Source organism: Phocoena phocoena, chromosome 19, assembly GCF_963924675.1.
Source record: "Phocoena phocoena chromosome 19, mPhoPho1.1, whole genome shotgun sequence".
Taxonomy (NCBI): Eukaryota; Metazoa; Chordata; class Mammalia; order Artiodactyla; family Phocoenidae; genus Phocoena; species Phocoena phocoena.
This window is the reverse complement of record NC_089237.1, coordinates 44,438,442-44,454,895: the sequence shown is the minus strand read 5'-3', so window position 1 is coordinate 44,454,895 and position 16,454 is coordinate 44,438,442. Positions and strand designations below refer to the sequence as shown.

Below are 16,454 nucleotides of genomic sequence, written 5' to 3'. Positions count from 1 at the left end.
CCCTGGGGGCAGTTTTCATCTGGCTGCTCAAGTGGCTCAGCACTGCACTGGAGCTGAGAGAGAAGCCTGCTGGGGGCTTGGCAACAGATGTAAGGGAAACAGGGGATTGAGTGGGACTTGAACCCAGCACATTTTGGGGAATCTAAGAAACCTTCCTCTCCTGAAGATGCTGGCCTCAGGAGCATTTCAGAGAATTATGCCCACGTTCCTAGCTCGCAGCCGTCTGCCTGCCTTCCTGTGGCTGCTGCTTCTGTTCGTTCCCCTACCCCTCCACTCCACCTGCCTTTTGGATTTATTCCTCCCTCCTGTGTCCCCCACTCCATGCCTCACTGAATGTTGGTGAAACAAATCTAGTCTAAAATAATGAGCAATCAACTACCCGATGCTTGGGGCAGGCTGGGCAGGGGCTGGGGGGAAAGGGTAGGGAGCTGAATCACTTATAAAGCCTAATAAAGATGCAGATGAGCATGTTGACTAGGAGCCCCAGAGCTGGGCTTATTCATTATTCAAAGTTATGTAAATGCCACTGGGCCCTGCTTGTTAGACTCCTGCCCCTTGTCCCTGCTGCTTCTTCCTGCCTGACGGATCCAGCCTGCCTTATGCCTCACCTCTCCCCCGAGGTGCTTACATTCATTCTCCCTGCCCAGAATCTCTTCTCAGACCCTACCTCCTCTCTAGCCAGAAGTCTTCCAGAAATTTGTTGGGAGGTCCTGGCCTTCAGGCAAGACTATACAGACCCAAATAGGTGGGCTTCTCGTTTTTAAAGATTTCCAAGGAAAGAATACCCTAAGCAGTGCTATATACATGTTTTAATATCTCACAAATCTACTTAGTGGGATGGATTCCCCGAGTTCTAACCTGAATCCCTCTTGCTGCATGGGAAGCCCACCACTGAAATAGAATATCCAATGACCAAATTCTCTTTAATCACTCTTTTGAGAAGTTAAATGCAAGCATCAAGTCACTCCAGCCTAGTACCCCCAGATTAACTCATCCTTGTTGCTGCCACTTACCTTGCTAGACAGGTGAACCTCATTCCAAGTTACAATCACACTCCTTAAGCTCTTAAACCTGTCCTGGGATACCAAACTGGTTAGTGTTTAACTCGTACCGACTACACCATATACCTCCTCTTTTTCACATTGGGATTACTGACTTGTACCCCACAATTGCCTAGGCCTTAGGCCTCAAATGACTTTCCCCTGACTCTCCTCAGTCTTTCCCTTTTTCCCCATCACCCCCTAATTTTTCAGATGATGAGGCTGAGAAATGAAGAATTGGGTCAGAGTCGCAATGGCATCGATTGCCTCTGCTTTCCCTTCTTTTCTGGGCTGCCTCTCCTCCCTCCCCCAACCCCAATCTATTTTGAGCCTGCCTCTGTTTTCCTTAGTCTGGTTGGCAACCATGCCCGCCTCTTTCTCTTCGCTGCCCTTATCTCTTTCCTGCAGCCTGTGAGGACCCCAGTTGCCCTTTCGGAGGTCTCTTATTGCCTGCCCGATTTATTTTGATTTTCTTCCATCTTGAAGATAGGTAGGGTCGGCTTGAAAGTGGATGCCTGGCCACACTCAAGCAGAAGGTAGGCAGGGAGATAACGCTGGTGGGTCTGCTTGGCAAATCCTTCAATGTTACCAAAACCCTCAGGTTGTCCTCCGAGCCCATCTACAATGTCTAGTCCTCTTCTCCATATCCACAGACTCTATTTCCTACATCCCTTCTTCCCCTCTATGACCCCATCCCACGCTCAGTAAGAAATGCTCAGTTCCTCCCACTTGGGTTGTGTGCAGCATCCCTGCAGGTCCTCACCTGCCTTCTTGGCCTGCACATTGCCAGTCTCTTCTTATCCAATTCCTGTTTCTCTCCACTCTTCCCTGACCTCATCCCTCCCACACACACCCGTCCCACCCCACACGCCCCTGCCCCTGCCCTTGCTTGCACTCTGTTTCTAGGACACACTGGCTCATTTCTAAAGAGACTTTGCCAGCCCAGGCAGGGCTTGTCAGCATCCCCCACTTGTCCTTTCTCAGCCTCCTCTAGACACTTGTCCCCTCCTTTAGCTGTCACCGGCAAGCTGAATAAGACTGGATATTTTGGAAGGGGAGCTGCAGCTGGCTGGGGGAGGAGGGTGGCACTGAGAGAAGCAGGAGCAGAGGGAGCTGCGGGCAGCCATGGAATGAGAGGGAGAGAGAGGTTCCCAACATCCTTCCTCCCCAACTTTGCCAGCTTGGGAGCTGGCAGGATCTTACACTGATCCCTCTCTGTACCGCATTTTTCTCTCTCTCAGTAATAACACAATACCTTGCTTTACAATTTACCACATTCTCTTACAGACCTCCAGGTATCTGCATGGTACACTCCCTCTCCTCCAAGTCTGCTCAAATGCCTCCTCCTCAATGAGTCCTACCCTGACCACCATTGAAAAGGGCAGCCCCTCCCCCAGCATCCTCTACCTTCCCCATTCTGCTCTGTTTTATCCCCAATGCACTTGTCACCCTCTAATGTACAATACAATTTATTTATACGTATTATTAACATGTCCTCTCCTCACTGAACTGTAAACACCACAAGAGTAGAGATTTCTGTTTTGTTCACAGATACAGCCACCATGCCTAGCACAGTGCCTGGCACACAGCAGAACTCAACAAATATTTGTGTGTTGAATGAATGAATGAATGAGTGATCTTATTGGATCCTCACACACTCCTGTAGCGTTGGTCAGTATTATTATTCCCTTTTTGTTTATTACGGTAAAGTATACATAACTTACAATGTACCATCTTAACCGCTTTAGGTGTACAGTTGAGTGGCATTAAGTACATTCACAGTGTTGTACAGCCATCACCACCGTCCGTCTCCAGAACTTTTTTATCTTCCCAAACTGAAACTCTGTGCCCATTAAACAGTAACTCCTTATTCCCCCCTCCCTCCAGCCCCTGGCAAGCACCATTCTACTTTCTGTCTCTATGAATTTGACTACTCTAGGTAGCTCACACAAGTGGAATCATACAATACTTGTCCTTTTATGTCTGGATTATTTTATTTAGCATTATGTCTTCAAGGTTGATCCATGGAATGTATCAATAGTATTATTCCCATTTTACAGATAGGATTATTCCCACTTTACAGAGGCTGTGGTTCGGGGAACTAAGTGAGAGCACCCAGAAAGCAGACTTGGCGTGGGGTTGACAGGATTGGCTGGCTTTTATAATTCCCAGGAGAAATCAGTACTAACCCATGTGCCTAGGCCTATAAGGCAATTGAAGAGTAACTTCCTCTGTGTTGTTATTTCCTTTGAGAATATTTTTACTCTTATTTCCATTTCCCACTCTTCCCCTCTCAGCGATTCCTTCGAACATTTCCACCCCACCCAGTTCCAGTTTTTTTCTCCCCGGAGCACTTTAACTCCTGTTATTTTGGGTCAAACTGGCCCTGTCTAGAAATGCTCCTGCTTGGGTTTCATCTGAGTGCACTCAGCCTTGCTTGAGTCTCTATTTACACCTCTCACCCCTCCACCCACCCTGGGGCAGTTATGAGCCTGTTTCCTTCCAAAGCAATTAGTGCAAGGAGGCCAGCCGACTGGGTGTTAATGCCGTTTCATTAAGTGGGAGCAATCCTAATGATAATAAAATGGCACATTTAACATTCAAACATTGAACAGGGTTTCTAAGCGAGTGTGTCTCTCTCTTCCTTTCTGGTAGAACAGCTCCATCTTCATAAAGACCTGACAATACACCTTAATGAGAGACTGGGGAGCTGAGCATCTTTATAGAACCAGAGAGAGGATGAGAACCGAACAAAGAATCCAGAGAAAGAGGGTGTGGTGCACTTAGGGGATAAAGACCCCAAGGAGTCCTGGGGTAATGGATTCTGTGGTGCTAATTTAGACAGTTAAAGTCTATAAGAAATAAGGTCACTTGGAAAATAAAGCCCACCACAGGCTTTCATGCAATGCAGTCATTTACTTATCTGTTTGTTCAACACATTTTTTGCAACAAACATTTACTGTGCACCCAAGATGAGCCAAATTTTACAGGAGTTTGTGATAGAGGGTGGCTCTAGTTTTATGAACAGGAATGCCAAGGGCCTTAGTGGTCTACAGATCATCTTATTTACTCTCCCCCAGGCAGCCTTAGTCAAATCTATCCCAAATGCCCCCGTGAAGAGAATTTTAACAACTGCTTTGGTCTCCTGAGCCAGTCCTTATGCCCCCTCCTTATTGAGACATCCAGCTTTAAGGTCCTTGCTATACTCTGTGATCATAGAATATCTGATTGAACTTCTGAAGCAAAAAAAGTGTGGGATTGGGGAGCTGGCTAGGGAAAGAAGGTAAATTCGATCAGCTGGTGTTTATGGGGAACTGAAGAGGGGCAAGAAAAAAGGATAACATCTCACAGACACTTCCTTCCTCTGAGAAGTCTTTCCCAGAAGAGGGCTTTGTTCCGAGCTCCTTTGCACAGAAGGGAAGCAGCTGGCCAGTCAGATGTGGGCTTTGCCCAGGCGGGGAAAGCGGCTGATTCGAAAAGGTGTCAAGTCATAGGATGGCATTAATTTCATGCTTAATTCATACAGGATCTTCCCCACAACAGGGGACAGCTTAAACCCATGCCCTAGGGAAAGGAGAACAGGTGGTCAGGCATCCTCAGAGACAGGTACTGGACTCCCTGGACATCCCCTACACAGTCCCCAGATAGAGCTAACCTCCCCATTGGTCGCATCCCAAAGCTGGAAGTTGCCTCCCACCATGAGAACCCTTTCTTCTCTGATAGCCCCTCTTAACCCCCTTATACACTCAAGGTCTATGCTTTGGCCCCTCTCTGTCCAACTAAAAGCATGAAAAACACCATTTTGCCTGGCACTGAGGTGGGTCATCTTTAAGGCACCCCGTCTTCCCTTGCTCAGGCTCACCAGAGAATCCAGCACCAATGACAATGTTGTCGTACTTTGGGTGTCGATCAAGAATGAAGTGCTCATCGGGGGTGTTCTAGAAAGAAACAATCACACCTGTGTCCTTTGAGGATAGAGGGAGGAAGAAGAATTGCAGGCTCAGAAGGGAGGAGACTCAGCTGGATTTCTTTCCAGAAAGAATAGGAATGGGGCACAGGAATGCTTTCTGCATGCCAGTGCCCTAGGGTACGCCAGTCTTTCTCATTTGTCCATCTGTCTCTTCTCGTGTAGAGCTGTGAACACAGTAGGTGCTCAGTTAATGCGTGTAAAGTAACTTTAGCGAAGACGCCTCAGGCCCTGGTGACATCTGTCTCTTCTCTTTGTCCCTAAGGCCTGCTCAACTAGAACATCTTGCCAAAAACTCTTTTAGAGCTCTTCTGGGAAACATAGTGAAGGACTGCCAGACGTATGCCTAGTTTCCTAATGAAAAAGAATACTAATAACCTCTAGTGGGCCCTCTCTGGTGGAGGTGAACTGACCCGCAGGAATGAGCTCATTTGTTTCAAGTCACATACTGTGTCAGGGGTCAGGTAGAGTCCAGCCTGAGCAGCACAAGGCCAGTCTGTCTCATTCCCCTGTTCTCCAGGGCTGCAAGAGAGCCTGGCCCAGTTGCCCACACCCTTACCGTGTACATGCAGTGCTCCATAACAGCAGGCTCAGGCTCTAAGTTAGGTAAGTGATCTCTGACAAAGCAGCTCAGGATGTGGACGTCTTGGATGTCTGAGAAAGCTGCAGGGCAGTCCCGCTCCTCAGGATCTGCATTGTTGCCGTGGTGATAGCAGACCTGGCTCCCAATCAGAGCAGTGTGAGCTGGGATGGCTGGCCTCCTGCACACCACCCCCAACCCAGGGGGCAGGTTGTACACAGAATGCACCCCATCCATCATCCCAGCCTTCCCCAGTCCTGACAGATGCTGTTTGTTGCCACATGAGTTTGCCTAGCTCTCCATTCCCCCGCCAACCCTATGATTGCAAAGGAAGGGCTCCAGGACAGCCAGGGGTCTTATGTTGTGCATAGTGAATAGTGAGGTCCGTTCCTGCTCCTGCCCACTGGGATCCGAGGGAGTCTGGTGAGAGGAAAGTTAGAATAGCTGCCCCAAATCTGCCTGGGCCCCTATTAGCCTTCTCTCGGCCTCTCCACTCACCTTCATCAGCCCTGGGTACTCTCCGGAGGGCAATCCATAGATGTGGTAAGGAGCCAGGCCAAAGCCCAGGAAGCATGGAAAGGCCTGGGACACACCATAGCTTCCAGGAACCTTCTCTCGCCAGTAACACACGTTGATCCGCAGGGTCTTGGAGCAGGAAGAAGAAGTGGGAAATGAAGGGAGAAAGCATTTCTGGGGTCCCGTAGCCCTTTAATATAAGCCCAGATGCCCTGATTAACTCACCCATCTTTGTTTCACTCAATTCTCATGTCATTTACATGTTACATTATGTTATGATGCATAAAAATTGCTGAATCTGGCTCTTCCCCTATTCTTAATCTTCTCCCAAAACTGCATCCAGCCTACTTCTCTCTCTATCCAGGAGTTAATAATACCTCATGTTTATTGAGTGCTTACTATAGGCCAGGCCATCTCCTTAGGTTTATATATATATATATATATGATTTAATTTAATTCTCCAACAGCCCTAGTCCCCATTTTACAGGTTATAAAATTGAGGCTAAGTGAGGTGAAGGTGAATGAAATTTGCCCAAAGTCATCCACTAGCAAGTGGCAGATGGAAGACTCAAGTCCATCTGGGTCCAAGGCTTCTTAAGCACCACCTTTCAGGCTTCCAGCTCCCCTTACCTGGAGAGGCAGCTCAATGCCCAGGGGACGGAGGAGCTGGTTGGTCCAAGGACCTGCTGTGATGATCAAACTCTTGGCTTGGTAGCTCCTGCAGCTGGTTTTCACCACGACCAGTAGCCCTGGTTTTATCTCCATCACCTTCTCTCCATCATGCACTATGCCTCCTAGCTGTTGAATTGCATCCTGAAAGGGCAGGAGCAGGAAAGGGCAAATCAGTTATGTATGTGGTTCACCCTGGACAAAGAATCCTTCATCGAGTGCAGAAAAGAGAGGGCAGAATCTAGACCTCCTCTCCCATATTGTCGAGGCCTAGCAGGGTATATAAAACTGCCCAGTCCAAAAAGTCAAGACTAAAGCTGGCAGGGCAAAGGCTGTCATCCAACTGGGGGTCAGGGGATGGCTGATGGGGACCCAGGATGCCCAGAGCAGGAGCTGCAGTGCCCCTAATGCTGCACGATATCACCTGAAGGGCTCTGAGCGCCTTGTCAGCATAGAGAACTCCTCCAGACTTTTCCAAGAGCCCCACTTCTCCCCTGGCCAACCGAATATTGGGGAAACGTAGCTTCAGTTCCTCAGATGGAAGACACTGGTGTTCCACTCCCTGCCTAGACAGAGTAGCCTGGATTATCTTTAATTCTGCATTCTCCTTCATTCCCAGCAGCAGTAGTCCAGTCTGCCTATAAAAAAAAAAAGACACTTGAGTGAGAGTCTGCGTCTGGGCCCTGGGCCTTCTCTGTCATTTTTCAGCAAGGGGCCCAGACCAGGCATCAAGGGGAGTCCTGGCCTCACATTCAAAAAACAGGCAAAGACACCTACATTCTGTTGTAACAGTCCAGTATTGTTGCGCTGGTTTCTAGCCCATCCCCAAGTCTGCCCTTGGCTCTCACTATTGGTTTGCTTATCCCTCCATCTTCCCTCATCAGGATCCATCCTGCCCTTGAGGTCAGAGATCCTAAGTCCTCTTTTATCTCCACACCTAGAAGGTGGTAAATGTTCAATGAACTTGATAAGATTTCTTCCCTTTCCTCCAGTCCCCTGACCCCACTCACTGTTTTGATCTCAATTCTTTATCCCTTTTCCCCTCCCCAACTCCCTGCTGTTTCTTTTCCCTCTTCCTTTTTCTTGTCATATAATGTTTTGTCTCTTCTTGTACTCTATCTCTCAGTTCCTTCTCAGAGGCTGCCTGTTTTGTGGAAAGGGTCCTAAGTTGGGAGCTCTGGCCCTGGGTCCAGTCCCGGCATCCCCTCTGTGACCTTGGTCTGATTGCTCGCTGATCCCAGATTCCTCCTCTGTAACACATGACTGTTGGACTATTGGTGGTTCCACACCAGGGGAGTTGTGGAAATGGTATGGATCATTTTTTTGCTTGTCACAATGCCTGGGGGTTGCCACTCACATTTGGTGGGCAGGGGCCAGGGATGCTAAACCTGCAATGCTCAGGAAGATCCCACCCAAATGCCAATAGTGCCCTCATGCAGAAACCCCAGCAGGTGAGATGGCCTCTTAGGACTCCAGCAATTAATTCAGCAATTCAATGTTTTTGTTTCTCCCTATACATCCCTCTGTGTTTCTTCCACCATAAGAGAATGAGAGCTGTTTCTCTTTTAACGCTTTCCATCTCTATGTCACAAGAGATCAGAGCTCCCTTTTGGGGGTAACTGATCAAAACAATAGAAGGGTCACTTTGGCCCTTGGGACCATTCCTGTAGTCCCTCTCGGTTTCAGCAGCCACAGTGACAAGCATCAGCCTGACACATCCCCCAGGTACTGTATATAAAGCTCGTAATAGCCTGTAATGGAGTCTCATGGATATTACATGCTTCCAAATCCCACATTATCTGGTTGGGGGGATTAAAGAGAAGATTGGGAGGGGGTAGGGACACAGCGTGCCCTGGGGCCAGTGTCAGTACACAGAGCCACGCAGCATGCCCAATCCATTTGCCATGGCCCCCACCTACCCAGCATTCACCACTGGTGAGAAAGCAGTGAACACCTCTGCCTCTTCAAAGCTCAACAGAGGAAAGATGCTGTAGAAATCCCCACCAGCCAGCAGACTGTCTTTTTCCTGTGGCCCCAAAAGAACTTCAGATCGGTTCTCAGTTAATGAAGATTTGCCTAGCAAACTCCTTGGTCAACAGGATAATTAAGTCACCCAAGCGTACGTTCTTGAGCCCTTTGTACCTGATGAGGTTGTAGCTGTGTAGAATTCTGGGAAAGACCTCACCTTAGCAGTCACAATGTCAGATCCCTGGCCCGGAAATTCCAGAGCAGCATATTCTAACCTCTGCCTGCAATATACTAGCCTTGGTCTCTCACATACTCTGAGATTTAGTTACTTTCCCTTCCTTCCCTTCCTTTCTCCCTTCTTCCCTTCCTTCCTTCCTTCTTTCCTTGAAATAAGAACTCTTTCAGGAATGTACTATATGGAGGAAATGAACTCACGCCAAAGCAACGGGCAAATCTGTCGAATTATGAAATGCTGAGTGATGTTCTAATTCCCAAGCCGTCCTGCGGTGGATGAAGCGGGAGCTCCCTATCCCTAGGAGTAATCAGCAAGTTGATTCTGCTGGTGAATGTAATTGTGCCAATTGTAATCATTTTGCTCCAGCTCTCTGCCCCTGTGACATTTATTTCTCAGCCCAGATATTGATCTAACAGCGGGAAATTTTCCATCTGAATTTGTGATGCTGGACCCTCCCCTAGTCCGGAGGTGCGTTTGGGAAATTCTCATTTTCCGTGGATCACAGCTGAACCATTTGGCCTGAGGGAAACCATGCACTGCCAGAGAAATGCCTTGGATCGGAGAGAGATTTTTGACCATTATGAGCAAATCGGAAATAAATGTAAAACACTGCCTGGAAATGCAAAGGCCTGTCATTATGGGAAATAGGTGAGAGGCTCCTGTGAGAGATGCTTAGAGAACTGGAAAGCAGTCAATCAAAACCGGGATCGGAGAACGGGCCTTTTTCCCCCAGTATGAAGATAGATGACTTCCATGCGCAGATTGAAAATCATTTAAGTACTTATTTTCTTAATGGCTTTTCCTAGATCCCAATAAACAGTCTGCTCATTCTGCATCAATTTCTCACCCCTATGCTCTGGGCCTCCCTTTCCTCTTTTTCTGCTCAGATCCAGGCTACGAAGTTTGGGGAGGAGGAGGGTGAGAAGGGACAAGGGCATTGCAGGAAGAAAAAAAAAAAAGACCAGGAAATGAGCGGTCAGGGCTGGTCTAGAAAGATGGCACCTTGTAGTGAGGCTGGGGTGCTGGGGATCCCTGGAAAGAGTGCAGCTCCCAAGTCCCAGAACACCTTCAGAGCATTTGGTACTAACTGTGCCTTCCTCCCAACCCTAGCTGGATCCAGCCCTAGGAAGAGATAATCGAAGATTCCTCCCAAGGGCCTTGTTGACTTCTCTATGGCCCAACTAAAGCCTCAGACATGATGTAGGGAGTTGGTGATGAGGGATTTCCACCAATTACTATAGCAGGACAGGAGGCAGGATGGAGTGGGGAGGATTTGGGAGGGGCAGACAGCTCTCCCTGCATCTGCCATCTCCCATCCCAAGCTCCAGCTTTCCCCGCTCTGGGTTAAAAGTGCCAGGAAAGCCAGCTCTCAGAGTCACCTTGGGGAAGGGACTCCAACAGGGACTTGGTAATGGCTGCTGTCTGTGTTGGTTTGGGAGGAGCTCTTGGCATTTCATCTTCTGTTCAGTGGGCCGAGGTGGAATTGGTTAACAAAGACTGCTCCAGGGAGGGGATGTGGCTGACAAGCCAGACACTTCGCAGACACAGGAAGCCGCAGCTGCGCAGGGGGCCACCAGGTTCTGGCAGCAGCTGTACTGCCTACGGCTGTGATCTTGTCTGATATTGTCAGCTAAGCAGGGGCAGCCCGGGTCAGGAGCTAGATAGTAGGACTCAAAGGGAGAAGGTGGGGCAGGAAAGAGATGGGCCACAGAGCTGGGATTTGCTCTTGGTATCAGCATCCTGGCTGTACACATCACAAAAGATTCAGACCTTGTGATCTGACACATGTGTCATCGTCTGTTCCCAGAATATATGCAAATATCCTGAGCCACCCATATTTAGTATGCCACTGTCACAGGAAGCAGCAGAACAGAATGAAGAGAATTGGACAACCACCCTATCAACTCCTGAAGGTTTTTTTTTTTAAATCATCATCAAATATCATTAAGTTAATATGTTCATATCTGTCAGTGCAATTATGATATTGTGCTGGTTCTTCCAGAAGAACCTAGGAGAATAAGAATCACACAGCTAATGAATCATTAAGAAAATCAGAATCAGGAACAAAAGCTAAAGGAATTAGAATAGGAAGTATCTGTTCTGTGTCTCTACTAAGTAAAAGAACCAAATAAATCAGTGTGCCTGAGTAAATTCGGTTGGCCATAAGAAAGGGCTTGCTAATAATAACAACAATAATAATGCCTAGCACTGTATAGAACTTCAAAGATTTTTCAAAGAACATTCACTTTACTCTTCATTTTCCATAATTGGGGCTGTGAAGCATAGGGATAGTCTTTTAAGAGGAGCTATGATATGTCCCAGTCTTTAAATGTATGTTAGCAGCCTTCTGACCTGGGATGATTTAGGCATGAACTTGTTTGGAAACAGGGGATGGACAAGGTAACCAGTTTGTGGTATTTCCTAAATCAGGAGCCAGCAAGCGATGACCCAGGGGCCAAATCACCTGTTTTTGTCTGTCCCACAAGCCAAGATGGTTTTTACAATTTAAAATGGTTGATAAAAAGCAAAAGAAGAATATTTCTTTTTTTAATATCTATTTGTTTGTTTGTTTATTTTTGGCTGCATCAGGTCTTAGTTGTGGCACGTGGGATCTTTCATTGTGGCACACGGGCTTCTCTCTAGTTGTAGCATGCAGGCTCCAGAGCATGTGGGCTCTGTAGTTGCGGCAAACGGGCTCTCTAGTTGTGGCACGCGGGCTTAGTTGCCCTGCAGCATGTGGGATCTTAGTTCCCTTACCAGGGATCGAACCCACGTCCCCTGCATTGGAAGGCGGGTTCTTAACCACTGGACCACCAGGGAAGTCCCGAAGAATATTTCATGACATGAAAATTATCTGAAATTTGTGTCCATAAATAAAGTTTTATTGGAACCCAGCCATGCCCATTTGTTTACATATTATCTGTGGCTGCTTTCACAATGGCACAGTTGAGTTGCTGGCAGAGTTGAATTGTTGCAATAGAGACCATATGGCCTGCAAAGCCTGTAAGACTATGTGGCCATTCACAGAAAAAGTTTGACAAACCCTGTTCTAGACTGAAAGTTGAGTAATTCTGTGACTTGCACTACAGGTTAAGACCCTGACTACTCAGTAGCAACCCTCTCATGAGTTTGTGGGGAGAATTAAATGAGTTAACATGGATCAAGTACTTTTAGAACAGCCTTAGTTTCTCATTCTAAGCACTAAAACACGCAGTGATAATGATAATGATGATGATGATTTGTCAGGTACTATTGCAAGCCCTTTACAAACTTTATCCTCACAACAGACACAGGAAATAGATATTATTACCCCTACTTTACAGATGAGAAAACTGAGTCTCACAGAGGTTAGACAGCTTGCTCCAAACCACACAGCTAAATATGTCAGAGCAAGATGATATCTAGAGCCAGCCCTGCCTGGTTCCAAAGCCCTTCCAAATTCCTGTCCTCCTGCCAAAGAGAGGGATTGTGAGATTATGAGATTCTCCTATCCAAGGGTCCCTTTCCCTCTCTCCAGCAGCCCTTCCCCTCGATGTCCATGGTTGCTGCATCCCATCTGTCTCCTTCTGCCTTTCTTCCCCCCTTGCTCAATGGAGATAGGATACAGCTGACCCAGAATAAGTGGCAGGAACTGCCATTTATTCAAAAGTGCTAGGCATAGTGCCAAGAGTCTCGTTTAATCCTCACAAAGCCCTGTGAGAAAAATGAGGCGCAGAGAGGTACAGAAACTTTTCCAAGGTCACACAGCTGGTAAGAGGTAGAGCACAAAGTCAAATTCAAGCCTGTCTGACTCCAGAATTGTCTCCCCTCTGAAAGATTCCAGACACTTTCCAAACATCTTCTAGTTGCCTCCTTGTCTGTTGGGATGAAGTGTGCCCTCTAAGGCCTCAGCAGTTCTTTTAGCACAAGATACTCAGCAGTATTCACAGATGGCTGACAGAGAGAGGTCCCTTTGCCAGGCCACGCCTCAGCAAGACATGCTCCTTTATTTGGGTGCTGGGTGTATTAGCTGCCTCTGGAATAAATCTGTAATTAGCTGCCCTAGCTGTATTTGCATAATGGATTTCACTTTGTTCTTAAGTTAATGGTGTTTTTGCAACAGAACAGTAACCTCTTGGTTCCTGGCCATTAAAATAACTGCCACCCTGTAGGGTAGAGCAGTGGTTTTGTAGGAAGTTCAGTTAAGAGCCACAGAGAAGGCGGGAGGGATGGTAGCATGGTTGGTAAAAGTTCTCTTTGCCTCCTGGGTTGTCTGCCTTCTTCCCCATGAATATTTGAAAGGTCAGTGAGGGGGGGGGGGGTCTTAAGGGTCAGAGAAGGCCATGCAGGCAACAGAGAAATAGCTGCAGGCTCACTCCCTGGTCAGCAATGCAGCCTGAGGAGCCATCCCCATTTGCTCCTATGGGAGGAGGTATTCAGAGAACGAAATGGATTTATAAGGGTTGTTCTGGGGGAGAGGACCCAGCATGAAAGTTTGTGATACTAGTAGGAATATAAAGAATCAAGCAGAGGCCTTCTCCTCTATTTCAATCCCTGCCCTGAGAGGTTCTCTGACGGTTCCACGGAGATGTAGATACAAACTCCAGCTCTGAGCATCTGCCCAGTGTCTTTCCAGCAGTTTTCCCCAAACGACCTCTGCAAGCCTTGGACACATGGTCTAACCCCAGCCCTGGAACTCAGAGACTGTCAAGAGCCAGCTGGACCTGTCAGGTGACCATGATGACAGCAAGCAGAATGCTTCCACGTGTCTGGCACTTCTGGAGGCCTTGTGTCCCTCCGTTGCATGTCAAGTATTCCTGGCACCGCCCTCTTGCATAGTAAAAGCACCCCCAGGTGCTGAGCCCCATGATCCAAGGAATTCTCCCCCACCAACCCAACCTGTATAATCGGGTTCCCGCCTCATGCTCCAGCTGGGCCCATATCTGGTAGCACTCAGCCATCATCTGGGTGTAGAAGTCTTCAGGGTACGCCCTTCGGATTATCCGGCTTTGCCCATGGGAACTTCCTCGGGAGTGCGGGAGGAAGAACTGGAGAAGGAGGACAAGAGACAACTGCAGCTGTCACCCCTCCCCTTTCGGAGCCCACTCATCATGTGCTGTCAACGAGGAACACTTACTCTTCAAATATTTCCATACAGTCTCCCTTTGTGGCCAAGTTACTGACTTGGCTTCAGGATAGAATTTCTTCAGTAGCTCTAACTCAGGCATCCTTTTTGCTAACATCATTCACTTCCCGAAGTCCCTCTGTGAGTTAGTCTTCAGTCATCCTGCTGCAACCTTGCCCCACTTAGACTCATGGAGAAGCAGAAAGAACCTTTGAGATCATTCTAGTCTAGGCTTCTCATTTTTATGCACAAGAAAACTGATGCTGACTCTTTCTCTGTAGTTTCAGATTGCTCAGGACAAGAGAACCATGTTGAGATTTAGCAAAAGATGGAGTGTTTCCTGAAAGGTTGGACCAGGAATCCCTCAGGCTTTGAGAAAACTGATAGAGAAATGAAAAAGGTTTCTAACCAATCCAGCTCATTACCAAGAAGAATAAACCAAAACCAGCCTGGATAGATTTAGGCAGAATGGGAGGGTAGAAACCTTTGGAAGGTGGGCTGGGTGCACCTGCCTCGGGAAGGCTGCAGATATACAGGGCCCAGGCATATGTACAGTGGCCAGTAGACTGCACTTCATGGGGTCACTTTTCTATAAAGAAAAAAAAATACCTAAGTCTTATTTCCTGTGTATCAAACAAGGAGGCTGCTATTATCCAGAGGTGGCAGAAAAAACAGAAGCCTCTGCTGGGTTCCAGGGTGAGAGGCCAGAAATATGCAGGGAAGAATCCTACCTCCTAGACTGACAAATCAGCCTTTCCCTCTAGGCAAATTATCTCTATTTAAGGTTACCCAAAGCAGAACTGATTACTTTTCTGGGCCAGGGCAACCATTTTGGCACAGAAGAGACTGGGTGGGAAGAAAGAAGAGAATGGGGTCTGGGGTGCTTCTTGGTCAAGAGCAGGATTTGGGAGGCAGCAAGAGGAGGAAATGTGCCTAGAAATCCAAACTGGGTCTTAGGGAGGGTGGAACTTTCTTTGCATTGTCATGAAACACACCAGGCAGCTAAGCTACAAATTGCATAGAATTTGTGAAGATCAGGCCCTTTGGCCTTCACCCCACAGAAAACCCTCTTGGGGGAGGAGAAAGGGACAGTCCCTGAGGTCAGGAGTGCAGAGGGGACACTGTACCTGCTCCAGCAGGAGGACCCTCTTCCTGTGTTTGGCCAGGTGGTACGCAGTGAAGCAGCCCTGGATGCCTGCCCCGATCACAATGGCGTCATAGAGATCTTTCTGAGCAGCCATCCTGCCCACTGAGTTAGCCCTACAGCCTCAGAGACCACATACAAAGGAGAAGGCAAGCGGAGGCGGGCTCCAGCCTGAAGGAGGAGGAGTAAAGCAAAGTCCAACCTGGCCAGCATTCCCACAATTCCCTGGGCCCTGTCCTTCTACCCACTCCTCCCAACCCCCAAAACCTGGCACAGGGCTGAGCCCCCGCCTCCCCTGCAGAGCAGAGCTGGGTAGTATGATTTGTGAGGTTTAGCCCGGCTCAGCTGCCAGCCTCACCCTTGCATCCCTCTAGCTTTCTATTCTTGGCTCAATTATTGTCATGCAAATGGATCCTTCCTATGCCACCTTCCTGTCTCATTATGATCTTTGTCTCAGGCCTTCGGCCCTGGAATTTCAATGCCTCCTAGACCAAGCTGGGCACCCGGAATGCTGCCTCCCCCTGCTGGCCTCCCTCTCTCCAGCCTGATTTCCTTTGGAGATTCTAGAGGGTACAGACCAGGCATCTGCCTAGGGTGTGTGGGCCCCTGGAGTGAGGGCTCCCTCTGTGCAGGGCAGTGTGCTAAATGAGTACTCTTGCATGCATGTGGGACAGAGCTGGGATTTGTAAGGCCTAATTCTTTTTTTTTTTTTTTTTTTTTTTTTTTTGGCTGCGTCGGGTCTTTGTTGCTGTGCACAGGCTTTCTCTAGTTGCGGCAAGCAGGGGCTACTCTTCATTGCGGTGCACTGGCTTCTCATTGCCGTGGCTTCTCTTGTTGCAGAGCATGGGCTCTAGGCGTGTGGGCTTCAGTAGTTGTGGCACACGGGCTCAGTAGTTGTGGCACGCGGGCTCAGTAGGTGTGGCTCGCGGGCTCTAGAGCGCAGGATCAGTAGTTGTGGTGCAGGTGCTTAGTTGCTCCGCGACATGTGGGATCTTCCCGGACCAGGGCTCAAACCCGTGTCTCCTGCATTGGCAGGCGGATTCTTAACCTCTGTGCCAGGCCTAATTCCCATACAATTTGTGGGGGGGGCCTCTGTAAGGAAAGGAAAAGAGGGACTTCCCTGGTGGTGCAGTGGATAAGACTTCGTGCTCCCAATGCAGGGGGCCCAGGTTCAATCCCCGGTCAGGGAACTAGATCTCACAAGCTGCAACTAAGGAGTCCATGTGTCGCA

At 48.3% G+C, this 16,454-nt stretch overlaps 1 protein-coding gene across 1 annotated transcript; it reads right to left on the bottom strand.

The window, feature by feature from the left end:
- Window positions 1–3,015: 3,015 nt before the first annotated feature.
- PIPOX (pipecolic acid and sarcosine oxidase) lies at window positions 3,016–15,390 on the bottom strand. The gene is made up of 8 exons (XM_065897073.1): window positions 15,207–15,390; window positions 13,854–14,002; window positions 7,197–7,410; window positions 6,734–6,916; window positions 6,086–6,232; window positions 5,567–5,725; window positions 4,903–4,978; window positions 3,016–4,604 (listed from the first exon to the last, which is right to left on the bottom strand). The coding sequence occupies exons 1-8, from the start codon at window positions 15,318–15,320 to the stop codon at window positions 4,474–4,476; spliced, it is 1,173 nt and encodes a 390-aa protein (XP_065753145.1). The 5' UTR covers window positions 15,321–15,390; the 3' UTR covers window positions 3,016–4,473.
- Window positions 15,391–16,454: the final 1,064 nt, after the last annotated feature.

Excerpts from the sequence above, each read along its gene's own strand:
- PIPOX (XM_065897073.1), bottom strand. The coding sequence starts at position 15,320 with ATGGCTGCTCAGAAAGATCTCTATGACGCCATTGTGATCGGGGCAGGC. Across the intron at positions 5,726-6,085 it reads AGTACCCAGGGCTGATGAAG|GTCTGCTATCACCACGGCAA; the intron begins GTGAGTGGAGAG and ends ATTGGGAGCCAG. Across the intron at positions 4,979-5,566 it reads TGGAGCACTGCATGTACACG|AACACCCCCGATGAGCACTT; the intron begins GTAAGGGTGTGG and ends GTTTCTTTCTAG.